The 18,602-nt window shown below is 38.7% G+C and overlaps 1 protein-coding gene across 3 annotated transcripts in view; it reads right to left on the reverse strand.

Moving 5' to 3' along the window:
* ROS1 (ROS proto-oncogene 1, receptor tyrosine kinase) overlaps positions 1-18,602 on the reverse strand; it is a 145,824-nt gene that overhangs the window by 119,909 nt on the left and 7,313 nt on the right. For 2 of the 3 annotated variants that reach the window (XM_055262401.2, XM_055262395.2), the window contains exons 2-7: positions 17,099-17,143; positions 14,882-14,941; positions 13,147-13,173; positions 8,223-8,283; positions 2,897-3,045; positions 1,747-1,885 (exon numbers count right to left, since the gene is read on the reverse strand). In XM_055262401.2, coding sequence (XP_055118376.2) covers positions 1,747-1,885; positions 2,897-3,045; positions 8,223-8,283; positions 13,147-13,173; positions 14,882-14,941; positions 17,099-17,143 — 481 coding nt within the window. The remainder of the gene's footprint in view (positions 1-1,746; positions 1,886-2,896; positions 3,046-8,222; positions 8,284-13,146; positions 13,174-14,881; positions 14,942-17,098; positions 17,144-18,602) is intronic. The other variant, XM_055262388.2, reaches the window with a different exon arrangement.

Genomic DNA, 18,602 nt, shown 5'->3' on the forward strand with positions numbered 1-18,602 from the left:
AAGCCTCTGGCTATGTGTCAGATCCCACCTCCTGCTTTAAAATCTATCATCATCCTATTTGGCCCTTATCAGAAATAATATTGACATTCCTGCAGCCATCTTCTGGCTGTTTTTGTTTTATCTTTTATTGGTTCAGAATTCAGACTAAGAAGAAGGGTGCTATACATTGGGTCTTCTCATAACCCAACAAATACTTTTACTTAATTACTTATCTGACTGTCTTCCCTAGCTGGAATGCAAGCCCCATATGTGTTAAGATTTTATCATCTTTAGTTCCTAGAATAATGTCTGGTATACAATAGGTCCTTGATTAATACTTGAATGAATGAAAAAAGTGCCCAATCTTCCTTTCAATTATATTAAAAATATAATACAAAAAATAACCAACTTTTCAGTAAAAAAAATAAAAATAAAACAAAAACGAGGTGAAATTTTTTACTGATATTATTTTTCCACAGCCAAAGAAGTTTACAACCTAGGCAATAAAAAGACTAAAATTATATCAAGAAATAAAAATAGAATCCAAACATATCTATACCACATCACTACCACCCCTGGGCCTCTCACCTGGGTCACCACATGGCTTCCTACCAGTTCTTCCTGCTTCCTCCCACACCCCAGAGTTCATTCTTCATACAGCAGCCAGTTTTCCTTTTAATGTACAAAGCAGTTTGCATCAGATCATGTCACTCCTCTCCTCAAAACCTTACAGTGACTCTCCTTCCAGAATAAAAGCCACATTCCTTACCAAGGTCCCTGAGGTAGACCGGGATCTGGCCCCCATCTCTCTGACCTTAGCTGTTACTCCTCTGCCTCCTTCACTCTTGTTCAGCCATATGGGCCTCCTAGTTGCTCCTTGATCAGGCCAAGGATGTTCTTGCCTTCGGTCCTCCACATGGACCATCCCTCTGCCTGAAACTCTCTATCTGAGACAGCTGCCTGGTTGACTTCCTTGCCTCCTTTAAGTCTTTGCTCAAACTTTACCCTGCCAGCTCACTAAGGCTCATTTTGGCCACCTTATTTCATACTACCACTGGCCTCTTCTTCTCTCTTCACTCTTCATTTCCAATCCCCTAAATGACAAACCCTGCTCAAAATATTCCTCTTACTATAGCACACAGCACCATCCCACTTACAATATACTTTATTTATTTCTTATGTTTGTTGCAGAATATTTCTCTTCCACCAAAATGTGAGCTCCAGCTGGGCGAAGTGGCTCACGCCTATAATCCCAGCACTTTGGAGAGGCCAAGGCGGGCAGATCACTGGAGGTCAGGAGTACAAGACCAGCCTGGCCAGCATGGCAAAACCCCACCTCCACTAAAAATACAAAAAATTAGCCAGGCATGGTAGTTCATGCCTGAGTCCCAGCTGCTTGGGAGGCTGAGGCAGGGGAATCACTTGAACCCGGGAGGTGGAGGTTGCAGTGAGCCAAGATCGCACCATTGCATTCCAGCCTGGGCAACAGACCAAGACTCTTGTCTCCAAAAAAAAAAAAAAAAGAAAAAAAAAGAAAAGAAAAGAAAAAAAGAAAGTGAGCTCCACAAGAGCAGGGGTCATTGTCTCTTTTGATCATGAAGGTATTGTGAGTACCTAGAATACTACCTGGCACATAGTTATGTACCCAGTTGTTGAATGGATCGATTAATAGGAAGGAATAGATTTATTTCCTTGTTTAAAATAAAAACAAACTAAATTAAAGCTTTGGAATAATTTCCTTTCATAAGAAATGTGTGCACACCATACCTCCATGAGGATGAGTCCTGTAACTGGGACTTGGAGGAGAGTAGAGCTGCAGCTGCGCTGTAAAGATCCAAACCACTCGGAAAATGTACTCAGTGAAGGGGTGCAGGGGCTCAACCACATAGGACAGTCTGGACACGGTCTAGATCAAGGAGTGATCAATAATCAGCATATATAGAATCAGCACCCTACATTGGGACTCAAAAGCATAGACTAATTTGTAAAAGATGGATGGCTCAACAGAGAAGATGAAAGAGAGGCCTGGAGCTTAGAGCTAAGCCATTCAGACATCAGCGTGCAGAATGCACTCAGAAATTCTCCCCTTCCAAATAGCAAAATTATGGATTCAATTATTTGGCATTTACCTCAAGGACTTAAATTTTTCTGTTAGTACACATAGTATCTCAGGACTATTTTTTTTTTTCTAAACTTTCTCATGCTTCCCTAAAAGACACAGTCCTGGATGACCACCATAGACAGTACTTCTAAATTGCAACAACCCCCATGAGAATCTTTCTTCTGCCCTCCATCCTAGCTGGACTCATCTTAGCTGGGATGGGCAAATAATGACTAATGAGGTGAATGGTTACGTGATGCTGTACTGAAGGAATAGTATATATGTCCAACATTATATTTTCCTTATAAAATAAATATTATATTTTCCCTATAAAATAAGCCTTAATGTTAAGGCTTAGTATTAACATGTTACAGAGTAGCTGAGATTAAAGTTCATCTAATCCAACTACCCATCTTACAGTTGAATATTTTCTAGAAGGCCTTTATGCTTAAAACTATAAGTAATAATTTGGCGCTTTTAAAAATTGGGGGCCAGGCGCGGTGGCTCACGCCTGTAATCCCAGCACTTTGGGAGGCCGAGGCGGGCGGATCACGAGGTCAGGAGATTGAGACTATCCTGACTAACACGGTGAAACCCCGTCTCTACTAAAAATACAAAAAATTAGTCGGGCGTGGTGATGGGCGCCTGTGGGAGGCTGAGGCAGGAGAATGGCGTGAACCCGGGAGGCGGAGCTTGCAGTGAGCCAAGATCGCGCCACTGCACTCTAGCCTGGGCGACACAGCGAGACTCGATCTCAAAAAAAAAAAAAAAATTGAGAAGGGGTCTGGGTTTAGGTAAAAAGGCAGCCTTTCATACCTTAGTATAAGTCCAGCTTCCCAGAAGCTGTGCATATTTCCACTGAATTATGTATTTTACTCCAGAGAAGTTGGCAGATTTCCATCGTAATGTCATGTTGTGGCTTCCAATGGAAGAAGCAAAGGGCGCAGTTGGAAGGTCTGCATTTTCTGGGGAGAAAACAAGATTTCACTCACTCTGCACTCCTGTCCATCAGCGCAAGAGAGTGTGTGCCTGTCTCATCTAGGGCTCTCCATATTCTCTTGCTAAAACTGCATCTTGCCACAATAACTCACCTGAATAATCAATGGTATGCATATTCAATTTATTTTTAAAAATCAATCAGTCTGTCAGTCTTTTTTCCACAGAATTTATTGTTATCTTTGAACATAGTATTTTTTTGTTCAGGTTTTGGTTTTACAGGCAGATGACACAGAGGGTTCTGAGGTGTCCAGTTTTCTCTTACAATACCACTCTCTTACAGACTGGGGGAGCCAGTGCTCAGAGCATGTCTGTGGCACAACAGAACCATCCATTATCCTGGGATGTGTACCCCAATATATTTCTGAAATTTTATACTCTAATTCTACTATTGCTATGCATCTTAACAACAAATTATTTTTTATATGTACAGAGAAATTGCCTTTACTCCAAAGGATGCTATGATTGGCTGTTTCACATTATAAAATATTTCAGGACATCTAAACATTAGACATATTACAATTGGCAGCAATTTCTCAGGTGCTGCTTGCCAGGCATGGTACTAAGGGCTAGATTTCTGAATGGTATGTCACTGGGATTAAATTATTTTACTTTACTTTTTGTATTTTTCCAAAATTGTGATGAATTTAATGCTTCAGCTTTCTTTTATAGAAACAAAATCAGCACTCTGGTTGAGAAAGCATGGTAAATTTGGTAGGGAGCTTAAAATGGTTAAATACAGACTCCTAGGACCTTACTCTGGTTAAGAGAAAATTGACGCAATTCTCATCACTACAGACACCAGACATGGACCAAATAAAGTCCATACTCTGTAATCCAGAAAAATCAAAGCCATTGTCATCTGAGGACCTAGCCCACAAAGAGGCCTAGCACAACTCTTCTCTGCTGATTCTTCTTTTTATAGTTCATTTTTGACTATTATAACTGAATAAGCAAAGTACAGGTCCATTTTCCTTCCCTTTCTTGTTGTGAAACTCTCAATAACAGGAATTAGGTATGCTGTGGACACCTTGAAGGGGAGTCCAATGATGGAGTTGTCAGCAGAGTGAGGAAGAATAACCAGGAGGCATCAGAAATGACAAAAGTTGAGAACTGGGCAGATGTGATCAGTTATATAAGTACAAGTAAATGTAAATATCATAGCTAAACATAGACATATTTCAAAGCCATGGTGATACATATGAAAAAAAAAGGTAAAGTAGGTTTATGCTAAAATATCAAGGCAAAGAGAGAGCCAAATGAAAAAGGGAAGCTAGACTGAGCTCCATCCTATTTTCAGTATATGGCACAGTGGGTAAGAAAAGGCTCTGTTACCAGGCAGCTGGGTTATAATTTCAGAGATACCCCTTACCAGCTATGTGGCCTCAAGCAAGTTTATAAACTTTGTGCCTCAATTTTCTCACCTGTAAAATGAGGTTAATAATAGTATGTATAACTCTGAGGACAAAAGGAGCTAATACATATTAATTAATGAGAAAAGTGGTCAACTCATAAATGCCTAATAAAAAATAGCTATTTTTGGCCAGGCATGGTGGCTCATGCCTAGCTACTCAGGAGGCTGAGGTAGGAGGATTGCTTGAGCTCAGGAGTTTGAGGTTACAGTGAGCTGTGATTGTGCCCCTGTACTCCAGCCTGTGTGATAAGAGTGAGATTCTGTCTCTCTCTCTCTCATATATATATATATATAAAATACACATACACACACACACACACACACACACGCATATATATTTTTGTATATGCAAATATATACATTTATTTATTTATTATATTAGCTATTTATTTAATATGTTATTAGCTATTATCATTTTCCATCATGTGAAAAGAGATATGGGAGGTATCTAAAATGAATATAGCATACTCACCAATAAATGGCCTAGAAATCAGATGTGTTAAAGACAAATAAGGTCTTAGGATCATGGACAAAAGGATTCATTATAACAGACTACAGATACGGTCTTTAAGTACAAATGCCTTTATTTAAACTTCATACATCTCATTAGTTAGTGGTACATAGACATTGATCCACAGCCAATGAGAAAATAAAAATAAAGCATTGGTTACTCTTGTATTCTAACAGAATTGTATAATTAAGTTGGTAATATAATTTTAGAATATAATAAAGGAATGTAAATAAAAGATTCCACACTTCCTCAGTTCTGGTGTCCTTAGTTTCTCAGAAATTTTTTTATAGTTCCATGAACCATAAGAATTCTCTAACAGTTCAATTTTTTAAGTAATATAACTTAATAAGTATGTGTTAATACCAAATTGACTAACAATTTGGTATCTAACAATTTGGTAGATATTTGAAACAAATAAGAAATTGAAAGAGAAAACTGTATATTTATTTCATCCTTAAATAAAAATAATTACATACTAATGGAGCCTGTGTACCTGTTGGGCACTGCACAACTCCTTCAATCTTATGATCAGATTGGGTATCACCATCCAACAGATTTCACATATCTCTCTGTTTACCTTGAGTGTTTAAAATACTCCATGGCTCCCCATGAGATTGCTGTAATGGCCTGGAGCACATCAGTGCACAGCTTGGAAACCATAAAATATACATTTTATCCACAGCTAATTCCCGTGACACTGAAAAAAAAAATGTAATATCACTACCTCTCCACAGAAATGTCTAGGGTGTCTTTTGTGGGACACTAAAGGGCAGAAGCAAATCAGAACAGCAAGATAAGATTCCCCTTCTGATTTCCATCAGCCACTGAGAGCAAGGAACAAGCCACTGAGTCAAGGACTACAATGTATGGAAGAGCCAAGCATCCTTCAGACTTAAGGGAACTGTCTACTGCTCGGTGGGAGGATGCCCTAGGGAACTCTGGAAATGATATCTGCTGACATCCAAGCCATGACTTATCAAAGCGTTGGCCTTTTAGAAACTACTGGAGAGTTAACACACTAAGGCAAAGCTACTTTGACATGCCCAACCTACTCTGAAATCAGGCAGAGGGAGCTGATAAACACCCAAGCCCCCTACTTGCTCAAAATCTAACACGGAGAAGCATAGCTTCTGTATATTTTACAAATTCCTAGAGCCTTTTGGGGAGTCATACACACAGTACGCACTCTGTCAGATAACTGTTAGCTGAATAATGAAAGGTACATTCAATACAATATGCCTATACTTTCCAGTCATTAAAACATACTGCACAAGGTAATTTATAGATTCAATGCCATCCCCATCAAGCTACCAATGACTTTCTTCACAAAATTGGAAAAAACTACTTTAAAGTTCATATGGAACCAAAAAAGAGCCTGCATTGCCAAGTCAATCCTAAGCCAAAAGAACAAAGCTGGAGGCATCACACTACCTGACTTCAAACTATACTACAAGGCTACAGTAACCAAAACAGCATGGTACTGGTACCACAACAGAGATATAGACCAATGGAACAGAACAGAGCCCTCAGAAATAATGCCACAGATCTACAACTATCTGATCTTTGACAAACCTGACAAAAAACAAGAAATAGGGAAAGTATTCCTACTTAATAAATGGTGCTGGGAAAACTGGCTAGCCATATGTAGAAAGCTGAAACTGGATCCCTTTCTTACACCTTATACAAAAATTAATTCAAGATGGATTAAAAACTTAAATGTTAGACGTAAAACCATAAAAACCCTAGAAGAAAACCTAGGCAATACCATTCAGGACATAGGCATGGGCAAGGACTTCATGTCTAAAACACCAAAAGCAATGGCAACAAAAGCCAAAATTGACAAATGGGATCTAATTAAACTAAAGAGCTTCTGCACAGCAAAAGAAACTACCATCAGAGTGAACAGGCAACCTACAGAATGGGAGAAAATTTTTGCAATCTACCCATCTGACAAAGCGCTAATATCCAGAATCTACAAAGAACTCAAACAAATTTACAAGAAAAGAACAAACAACCCCATCAACAAGTAGGCGAAGGATATGAACAGCCACTTCTCAAAAGAAGACATTTATGCAGCCAACAGACACATGAAAAAATGCTCATCATCACTGGCCATCAGAGAAGTGCAAATCAAAACCACAATGAGGTACCATCTCACACCAGTTAGAATGGCCATCATTAAAAAGTCAGGAAACAACAGGTGCTGGAGAGGATGTGGAGAAATAGGAACACTTTTACACTGTTGGTGGGGCTGTAAACTAGTTCAACCATTGTGGAAGTCAGTGTGGTGATTCCTCAGGGATCTAGAACTAGAAATATCATTTGACCCAGCCATCCCATTACTGGGTATATATCCAAAGGATTATAAATCATGCTGCTATAAAGACACATGCACACGTATGTTTATTGCGGCACTATTCACAATAGCAAAGACTTGGAACCAACCCAAATGTCCAACAACGATAGACTGGATTAAGAAAATGTGGCACATATACACCATGGAATACTATGCAGCCATAAAAAATGATGAGTTCGTGTCCTTTGTAGGGACATGGATGAAGCTGGAAACCATCACACTCAGCAAACTATTGCAAGGACAAAAAACCAAACACTGCATGTTCTCACTCATAGGTGGGAACTGAACAATGAGAACACATGGACACAGGAAGGGGAACATCACACACCGGGGCCTGTTGTGGGGTGTGGGGAGAGGGGAGGGATAGCATTAGGAGATACACCTAATGTTAAATGACGAGTTAATGGGTGCAGCAAACCAACATGGCACATGTATACACATGTAACAAACCTGCACGTTGTGCACATGTACCCTAAAACTTAAAGTGCACATGTATACAAAAATAAATAAATAAAAAAGAGAGAAAAAAAACAGTGGCATTCTCTGACATCAAGTCTGCTCAGGATGTACATTTCTCTGTCATTAAGATAGAAGTGAGTGTACCTACTGAACTTGAGGACAAAATCTGGTCCTAAACATTAGTCATGTACTGTTTCCTCTGTTTTGTTCTGAAAGAAGAATGTTGCTGAATCTTTATCAGAATGGCCTATACGTTTGAAATTATTGAATTCTCTAAGTAGATATTTTTGATTATATGGAGATACAGAAGTCAAGATGTTTTGAGAGGTGTTTCATTATCTTTACATAAGTACAAGTCACTAGAGTGGTGCAGCTTATTTTTTAAAAGTCATGTGTGTCCTCTTACCCAGTACTTCCTCTTCATATGCACCTTCCGCGCTGCTGCAGCCAACCTCACACGACTCCCGCTGTGGAAGACAGGGAGCATGACAGTCAGGGCAGCCTTGGTACTGGTTTTGCTGATAAGCTTCAACTAAATTTTCAAATCCTAATGCCTAATATGCAAGTATATCTTTGCCCAATAGGCGAGTAAATCTTTGAAATCTGAGTGCCTAATATGCAAGTACATCTTTATGTCAACTATTTCCCCTGCAGTAAAATTCTCACTTGCTAGACTGGAACTTCCCAAACTTTTGACCATGCTCCATGGCAAAAAATAATTTAACAAAACAACTTAGTACACACAGACATGTTGAAAAAAAGATTCCTGAAATGATCCATACTTTTCCCTCCATTTTTAGAAGTTTTATTGAAATATATTCACCTGCCATAAACTCACTTATTTGAAGTACACAGTTAAGTGCTGTTAGAATATTCAGAGTTGTGCAATAATCACCACAATCTAATTTTAGAACATTTTCGTTGTCCCCAAGAGAAACCCCTTGTCTGTGATGTGCTCTTACATGTACAATGATATTCTATTCTATTGTTTCACTTGGTTTAATGTGACTCTTGGTTGGCTGAATTGATTTGACGACCCTCTAATGTGTCACATCGTATAGTTTGAAAAAACACTGAGCTTAGCAGTACAATTATATGCTTGCCATCTTGGTCAATGTTTTAATGAGCTTAAAACCTAAAACTTTAGAGTAAAATGATGCTTAGGGATTACCTATTTATTTTATATATCCTGGTCTTCCTTGGAAAATTAAAAGTTGACTATAAATTTGTACAGTAGCTGAACATTTCAATGAATATCTTTATAACAATGTTGAGTTTTAAAATCTATGGAAACTTAATGATATTTACATTTTATCTCATTAATGAAAAATACAGTACATAATTTGATGACTGAAACACAAATTTCCTGCAACTCTTAACAGATGAATTAACATCAGCTACAAAACACACACACACGTACTTGCAGAAAAGGCACATGTTGTAAAACTGCAACACAGTCATGATCAATCTTCTTGCTGTCTTTCAATTTGTAACTATAATACCTAGGACAACATGCTATTGTTTCTCATGGTAATAGCGGAAAGCAGGCACAATACATTTGCCCTAAAAAGAAGAGCTATAACTTGCAAATACGAACAGTTCAATGATTGATCTGCATACTAAAAGGAACGGTGCCTGATAAGCCCAGGTTTGCTTAGTTAAGGATTAGTTTAAATACCTCAGTTTGGGTTTGGTCAATTTAATTTCAAGATTTAGTATACGTTTCACATCCTGTTTACATATTTTAGTGAAGCGTTCAACATATTTATTAAGTGCAGAGAATAAACAAACCAATTTACAGCAAAATCATTATATAACATGAGGGGTTTTTTTTCCCCCAAAAAAGAAAACTGAGGAGAAGAGAGGAGATGTATTTGGAAATATACATTATTTTGAAATATAGCTAGTCCTGACAATCAGGGGAAATTGTGGTCCTGTTTTTTCTGATATTTTCAGGGGAAATAGATAATAAAATTCCCATCCTTCTGGGAGTTTAAAAGTTATCTCAAGTGGAGGCAAAGCTAACAACTACGTTTCCTTCTCTCAATCTCTCTCTCTCTCTCTCCCTCCCTCCATCCCTCCCATTCCCTCCATCCCCCTACTCCTTTCACCTCCCTTCACCCCTCCCTGAACCATGGTGGCAATTCAACATTGGACTTCAAATAAAGTTATCCAGTGTTTCTCAAGCTTGAGTTGCCTAGAGAGAATCTAAAGATGTTTGGATTTAAGGAATTTACAGAATCTGAGCCTGAAGCCCCTGGATGGGACATTCATGTGGAATATTCCACGTTACTGAGTTGCCATTCCCACAGTGGAGGCCAAGTTTACTCTTCCCAGGGGCTACATCAGCTTGCTCTCTCCATTCCCCCACATTCCCAACTTCCTCATCATAGTCAGTCCATCTTTATTGTCCCTCTGGCTCCACCCTTGGTTTCCCAGACTGGTACACAGGCTGCCAGTGCCCTTTCCAGCTTCTATAAGACAAGGAAGCCTCCCCCACTGCCCTCCATATGAACTGAGGCATTGTTCCCTTAAAAATTATTCATTCATTCATTCAAGAATATTTGAACAATTGGCCTTTCTCATGCCAAGCATGGTTTTGGGGTCTAAGAATATGACAGTAAGCAAGAAAGTTAAATTCCCTGCCTTACAGGACTTCCCTTAGAAGGAGGTAGATAACAACTGAGTGACAAATTAAAAAAAAATAATAATAATTCTGATAATGAAAATTGCTAGGACGAAAATAAGTCAAAGGCACAGGTATAACTAGGCAGAGAAGGAGACTTTATTAGGGTGATCCAAGCCAAGACTTCAGTCATTAGGAGGAACTGGGCTTGCAGAGATCTGGGCAAAAGCAGAAGCAAGAGCAGGATGAAAACTTTGAGGCAGGAATGTGTCTTCTATGTCAAGAAAGTGGGAAAGGTCAGTGTGGCCAGCACAGAGACAAAGGGGAGAGTGTGAGATGAGGTCAAGACAGGCAGGCAGTGGAGCTGGTAGACCTTTGTAGTTTGTAATGTTTTCCAAAGAGCAGTAAAAAGCCATTGAAATGTTTCAGGTACAATAGGATCAATTGGCTATAATAAGATCGATTTTGACTATTTTATATTACATATATAAATATATATGTATATATATTCTATTGTTTCATTTTATATATATAGCTATATAATCAAAGGCCAAGATGCAATGATAAGATCTAATTTGTGTTTTAAATTATCAGGGATAAGCCATCTCACTAGCTATCGTCATTTTCCAAGTTCTATTTCACTGAGCTATCCCTTTCAAGATTATTCCTTCCAAGAAATATGAATTGCAAAAATGACAAGCTTCCTACGTTCAAACATCAATGAGTAAGGAGTTTGATTTCATAAAGGTGTGGACAACTGAGGTGATAGATAGATAGATAGATAGATAGATAGATAGATAGACAGATATACATATAGCACATATTCCTGTTCAGTTCTACTTTATTTACAGTGAAACATTTTAAAGTGTAAAATAGCAAAGTATAAAGAGAAAGAATAGTTATACAAGTTATAACACTGAGAGGAAAGATTTACACTATATAAGCACAGAAAACTGAGCAGCATAATGATTAACAAAGAATTAGCACATTACAGATCTAATCCTGGGCTGCTTCAATGCTTTAAAGGCTCTCTCTCACTGATTTTCCTGACACTGGTACATTTATCATAGGGACTATTCTTTGGGGGTAATTTTGCTTTCATCACATAAAAGGATTCGCAGGCCATTTTTTTTTCTATCTCAATCAGGAGAGACCTTTGTCTCTTTACATATAGGTGACTTTTCTCCTCTGTTTTCTCTCTCTCTTCTTAGCCAACCCTCACCTCCACCCATTCCCAAGACAAATTGCTCAGATGCGATTTTTATAACCAACCAGTAACAACTGAGAAAACATGCCAATTTAATTTTTTGTTTGTATTTTTGCTCTCTATTAAGAGGGAATTTTTCTGTTTTACTAATGAACGATAATTTATACTCCTTCCCCAGGCTTCTGGTTACCAGTTTCAAGGATATTTAAAAAAGAATACAACATAGGTTTTAAAGTTTTTTTCTTTAGGGGACAGTCGTGCTATGTTTCCCAGGATGCTCTCAAACTCCTGACCTCCAGCAATCCTCCTACTTGAGACTCCCAAGTAGCTAGGACTACAGGTGCACACCACCATACCCAGCCAACATAGGTTTTAAACTGATAAATAATGTAGCTTCTTCATATCATCTATTGTCAGGTAATCTTATTTTGAAGGGATGAAATACAGGACAGGTAAGCTCAGTTGAAGACTAAGTAGGAAACATCAAAACCTCAAGTTCTCTTTGAAAGAGAGAAAATCAAGTGTAGCAGAGGTTGCTTAGAGGACCATGAGGACACCTGGGTAGGGCAGTGTGAGGCATCACTTACCATTGGGAGAAGGGGTGGGGAGAAGCTGTGTTGCAAAATGTTGGCAAAGGATTTAGTTGCATGAGAAAGAAAATTGCGGCCAGGCTTAGTAGCTCATGCCTGTAATCCCAGCACTTTGGATGGCTGAGGTGGGTGGATCACTTGAAATCAGGAGTTTGAGACCAGCCTGGCCAACATGGCAAAACCCCATCTCTACTAAAAATACAAAGTTAGCCAGGCGTGGTGGCGCATGCCTGTAGCCCCAACTACTCAGAAAGTTGAGGCAGGAGAATCACTTAAGCCTGGGAGGCAGAGGTTGCAGTGAGCCAAGATTGCACCACTGCACTCCCCCCTGAGTGACAGAGTGAGACTGTGAGAAGAAAGAAAGAAAGAAAAGAAAGAGAGAGGAGAAAGAGAGGGCGAAAGAGAAGGAGAAAGCAAGAAAGCAAGCAAGAAAGAAAGAAAAGAAAGAAAGAGTTGCAATTAGAGGATTCTCTTTTCATGTCCTATATTTAATGATAGAGCACCATACATTGTGGGAAAGAAAATGGAATCAGCAGAGATATCTCTGAATGTGCCTTTTCCTTCTCTCCCTTCCATTACCCCAACTCCAACTCTGCCCAGGGTCCAGGGATTATAACCTCCCAAACCAGATTAGAGTAATATATATATACATATGGTGAATGTGTGTGTATGCACATAGGAACATATATATTATATACATGCACATAGATACATAAAACAGTAAATATTTGTGCCAAAATGGAATTTGACAGTCATTTGTATACTCAGAGTAATAACACTTTGAGGAAGAATGTCTCAGTGCACTGAGAATAACTTAGGTTTCTTCACCCCTATTTTAAAAGCTTTTTAGAGACCAGAGATAAAGACATGTGGCCTGATGACATCTTTTTTGTGATTGCCTACTCACCTCACAAACGGTGGCATAAGTATCATTCTGCAAAGAAAAAAAAGACTACTTAAAATCTTGAAAGTTGTAAATAATTTTAGTGACACTGAGCTGTACATTCATTTCAAATTAATTTATTGCCCCACCATTGATAAGCAACCAAAAAACCAACAAAAACAAGGGAGCCCAGAGCAGGACCTCCTGTCTGGGCAGGACACTGTATAAGCAGCTCTAAAAATTAAGCTGTTTGCATCACTGGAAAAATGGGAGAATATGATGTCCACCAGAAAAATCTCAGCAGGCTGAGGTAATCTGTGGTGGACCAAGTTAGAGAGTGAAGGAGTATTTGCAAATGCCAAAGGTAAACAGAACAGGAAATGAAAACCACCAATAGCTCTTGCTAGCAAAGGACAGCAGATTCCTCTGCCCATGCTGGCCCCTGCAGCAGCCACATGGCCTCCTGAATTGTTTCCCAGCAACAAATGGTGCTTTCCATTCATTCCTTCAGCAAATGTTGACTGAGCAGCTGCTATATGTCCCACACTGTATTCAATGCAAGAGATAACAATCTAAAAAAGACGGAGAGCATCCTGCCCCAACAGAGTTTACATGTTGGGATAAAAGATACTAAACACACAACTAGACAAATTATTTGTTTGAGTTGCAATTTCTGAGAAATATTTAATAGCCACTACGTCCAGATAGTGCATGCTGTACCTTTTGGTAACTTCCATTCTGTGAGGCAGTCAGTCACAAATGTGAGAGTGGGCATAGGTAACTGCTATAATAGAATTTTGCAAGGACACATTATATAAGTAAAACTAAGAATATACTCTAAAAACTATGTATATAAAAAGAGGTTAATGCATTACTTAAATCTCAATGTTATAATTTAACTCATTAATAGAAAATGACATTAGGATTCCCCAGCATTACCACAATTCTTATTGATTTAATACCTGACCTGAACAACCTAAACAAGGGAACCCACTTTTAAATGGCAAAATTCGTAATCATGTGATCAGAGTAGTTACAACATGACAGGCTCTATCTTTAGGAGAAAGATTCTGTTATTGTCTTAAAATGGATGAGGAATGTAAAGTACTAAGGGGTTAAGTATCTTAAGTTACACACTGAGTGGCAAAAGCCAGGCTACATCATAAAATGAAAAATAAAATATCTGGAGATGTATTTCCTACATAAAGGGGAGTAAACCAGGTGTTTACGGCCCTGAGTTAGACATCTACTATAATTCCTGCATAGAAACTTTGAACATGACCTACGGCCCTGGTATCCAAAATGTGGTCTGGGAACCACCAGCACTGCAACACCTGGGAGCTTGTTACAAGTGCAGAATCTCAGGCTCCACCCAAGACCTATTGAATCAGAATCAGCATTTTAATAAGATCCCAGATAATTGCACATTAAAATTTGAGAAGCATAGGCCTAGGAAATTTAACAAATACCGGACATTCTACTAAAAAACATTTACAGTTTTGGAGCAATTGAACATCCCTGGGTTCTGTTATTTGCAATAACCTTCCGTGACGTCTAGTCGCATTAAAAATGTTAATCTCAATCTCTTTTCCATCACTATGTATTATCCAGGCTATTGGTTTTTTAGTTTTGTTTTGTTTTGTCTTAGGGTCAAGCAAGCTAGTTGAAAGCCAATGGAAATGCAGATGGGAATCCTCTTACACAACTTTCCTCTTGAAAGAAACATCAGTATCAAAATAGTAACCTAATTAATACTTACACACTTTAAAGCACAGTTTTTCTGATCTACAGAGTTCCAAAAGTAACATCCTTGGATACACTGCAAGAGACAATAACAGACAATGGTGAGTGATTGAAGAAATGTGACTTTTTCTTGTCACCTGAAAGTACAACGTAGTAACAAAAAGCATCACTCTGTGTTTTAGAAATAGAAATCTACCAAGAAACCTGAGGCCTCCAAAGGATCCGAGATTTTGGGATTCCAAATAGAGCTGTCCTATCTACAGGTAGAACAAGGCTTGTGGCTCACTGCAGGGCAGCAGAGTTGCTGAGTGGAGTTAAGCCTGGCATGTGCAGGCCTAGAAGCCAGAGAACAGCCAACCTTCAGGGAAGACACTGTACACTGGGTAGTTGTCAAAGGTAAAGCCCAGGACAATGTGGCATTGGTATATCCTGGGTCCCTAAGGTGTCCTCACATATCAAGCAAAACTCAAAACTGGAGATTCAACCAGATGGTAGCATGTCAAAACCTAAATAGGTAGACAGTTTGGGGAGTTGGCTGCCTACTAGCAGCTTTCACCCCACAGCTGCCCTGAAAACCCTGAGTTGCCCTGACCTACTATTGGACAGATTTGATATATTTCTTCTTACCTTACTTAATTCATCTGTACCTGTCTCGACCATTCCTTCCACAGGCCACGGTGGCACCTGGATTCCTTTTTCTTACTTCCTGCTCAGTCTCCTTTGCCATCTCTTTTTGCCTCTCTCCACCCCTTTGGTGTTTGTGTTCTATCCTCAGCTTTTTCTCCTCTCACTCTTCTAGTTCTCCCAGAGTGAGTTCATCCCCTACCTCAGCTTCAAGTGATCTGGATGTTGATATCCTCCAAACTTCTAACTGCAGCTGAGGCTCCTTCCTGAGCTCCAGACCCAGATATCCACTGGCTCATTAGATGTCTCCATTTAAGTTCCTACAAGCACTTCAAATCCATCATGTGGAATTCAATTCCTCACTTTCCATCCTCAAATTTGCTCTTTCTCCTATGTTTCCCATTAACATGCTACATTCTCCTGAGTTGTCCAAGCCTGGAACCAGGGTGTCTTCTTCTCTCACCCCATTCTCCCCTCTCATGGAAAACCCATCATGAAGTCCTATTGACTTATCTGGTCATTAACTAAAATCTTTACTGCCTCAGAGTTCATCACTCACTGCCTCAATTTTCCGCTTTGCCACTTACCACTTGCCAAAAACCTCAGGGGGGACCCCTCTTGTTCCCACATTTGGAGTGACTTTTTTAAAACAAAACCTGGTTACACTCTTCTCTTATCTAAAACTCTATATGTCTTTCCATCATCTTGTGAGTTAAGACCAACTTAGTAAGCATGACAGACAAGGCCCTTCATGATCTGGCTCCATGTAACTTGGCAATTGGTATGTAACTTGGCAATTGGTCTTCCACTTCCCTGTCCTCTATACATGTACCCCATCTTCCAAGCAAGCTGAAATACTCAGTTTCCTTAACAACTTAGGCTACTTCACACCTTTGTGTCTTGACAAAAAGGGCCTTCTCTGATCAATATGCTTTTTCCCCTCTAGTCCATCTGGAAAACTCTTCCTCTTTCTAGTTTTAGTTTGAAGGCCTTGCAGGCAAGTGAGGTGCCTTTTACTCTTGTGTATTCTCTTTTCACTCCTCACACACACCACAATTCTGGTTCTGATGATGCTGTCTGGCCATAATTTTATGCATATGTCTATCTCTCTGGTTTTAAGTATGTGTCTCAAAAAGGTTGAGAGTCCTTTTAAACAGAGACCCTATTTTTTTCATTGTTAAATTTCTAGTTCCTGGCACAGTGCCTTGTGCATGCTTATACCTTAAGCCACTAAACACTTGTTAAACAAATGAATAGATGTGCAGAACAGTAATAAAACCATAAAATGTCATTGTTAGAAGAAATATTAGATGCGATCTCAAACAACACATAATAAAACTAAATCTCAAAAAAATTAAGTAATTTGTCCAAAGCCACACAGTTACATAGAGACAAAATCATGCACTTGGATTGGTCCTGTGCTGTTTCCACTTCAACACACTTCATTTTTATATAAATTCAGACTTCTCATTATTTTCAATTTGTCTTCTTCCAGCAAGGATAAATGAGATTTTACTTAGCAATTCTTACTGTGATAAAATCTGATCATTGTCCCTTCATTATCAACACAAACATTGTAATATTCTTGACAATTGAAGAAATTACTTACCGGTTCACTCAGATTATGTGGTGTGCCAAGGTCAAGCTGCTGGCCCTGAAATGAAGAAGGAAGTAGTAAACACCAGCCATCAGTACTGGGTTCCGTGTAACTAACACACCTTTTAAAAAAGCTTCCTGAAATAATGTTGCCTCCTCAGCATTTTGTAACTCTAAAGTAAAGAGCCAAATGTTTTAGAGGCATTAAATTCATCACTACCAGACAAAATGCTGGAGCAAATTACAGATATAATGTCTTAAGAACTTTGCAGGAACTACAAAGGTGGGAGTAAGAATGTGGCTATAGGGAGAGAGTCTCACACAGAATTAAATAATCCTGTGGCATTGGTTGGTTAACCAAGTCAACGGACTCCTAGGTTAGTGATGAATTGTGTTCAGACTTTTCCTTTTTAAAATTAAGAGCAGGGAGAAAATGCAAATTGGTATATAGTAAAACATAAGATTACTCTTTTATGGCTCACATACAAATTTTAAGAACTTTTTTATACTGGAGGAATATAAAAGAAATAGGAACCAAGGACAGAGATCTATAAATTGCTCATTATCTCTCTGGTTATAATTTGAATAGAGTCCTTCATAAACAAGACAGTTTACAAAGGATGGCAATCAGATAATCAGATAAGTACCCACATAGTGTTCTGTGCTTTGTAGAGAGAAGAGAGCAGCATCTATCACTGAGCTCACTGAGCATGCTCCTCCTTTCTATCCATTTGGCTCTTCACTCCATCCTCAGCACCTAGAACACTGCCTGACAGAAATAGGTGTTCAATAAATACTGATATGCTAAAGGAGTAAATCCATTAATTCAAAGTGGTTTCCCACGTAAGGATGCTCCAAAAGTCCCTTGAAAACATTATCCAATGGCTTAATATTGTGTGGGTTGACTTGAAAAGTAACCAGACTCAAGAACCAAAGAAAAAATGTTGCCTATTTTTTTCTTTAATTTGAAGCATGAGTGAGGATTCCTTTAAACTCCATTCCCTAACCGGTTATATTTGTAGGAAAGGAAGAAGGATGATTATTGGCTTTTGTTTTTAGATAATAAGCATTTAGATAGTAAGAATTCTATCTGTTAGATGAATTTTGCAACCAAGTGCTTAATAGTACTTTCCCTAACTGGTTATATTTGTAGGAGAAGAAGAAGGATGATTATTGGATTTTGTTTTTAGATAATAAACATTTAGATAGTAAGAATTCTATCTGTTAGATGAATTTTGCAACCAACTGCTTAATAGTACTTTGTTTTCATGATTTTGTTCAAAAGGTGGTTGAATCGCAAGCAAATAAAAATCAGGTGAGAGATAATGAGTTGAAAATTGAATCTTTTCCTACCCCTTCAAAAATGCATGTTAGCTCATAAAAGCAAAAGGGTGGATGCTGGGTAGTCTTTGTGTTCCATTTTAAACAGTAGGAGAGCAGAGATATTTCTTGATGATCATAGTAACATTGTAACAGTAGTGAGTCCTGATGGCTCTTCTCAGGAGTAAATTTAACAG

Source organism: Symphalangus syndactylus, chromosome 2 (assembly GCF_028878055.3).
Source record: "Symphalangus syndactylus isolate Jambi chromosome 2, NHGRI_mSymSyn1-v2.1_pri, whole genome shotgun sequence".
In the NCBI taxonomy this organism is placed as follows: Eukaryota; Metazoa; Chordata; class Mammalia; order Primates; family Hylobatidae; genus Symphalangus; species Symphalangus syndactylus.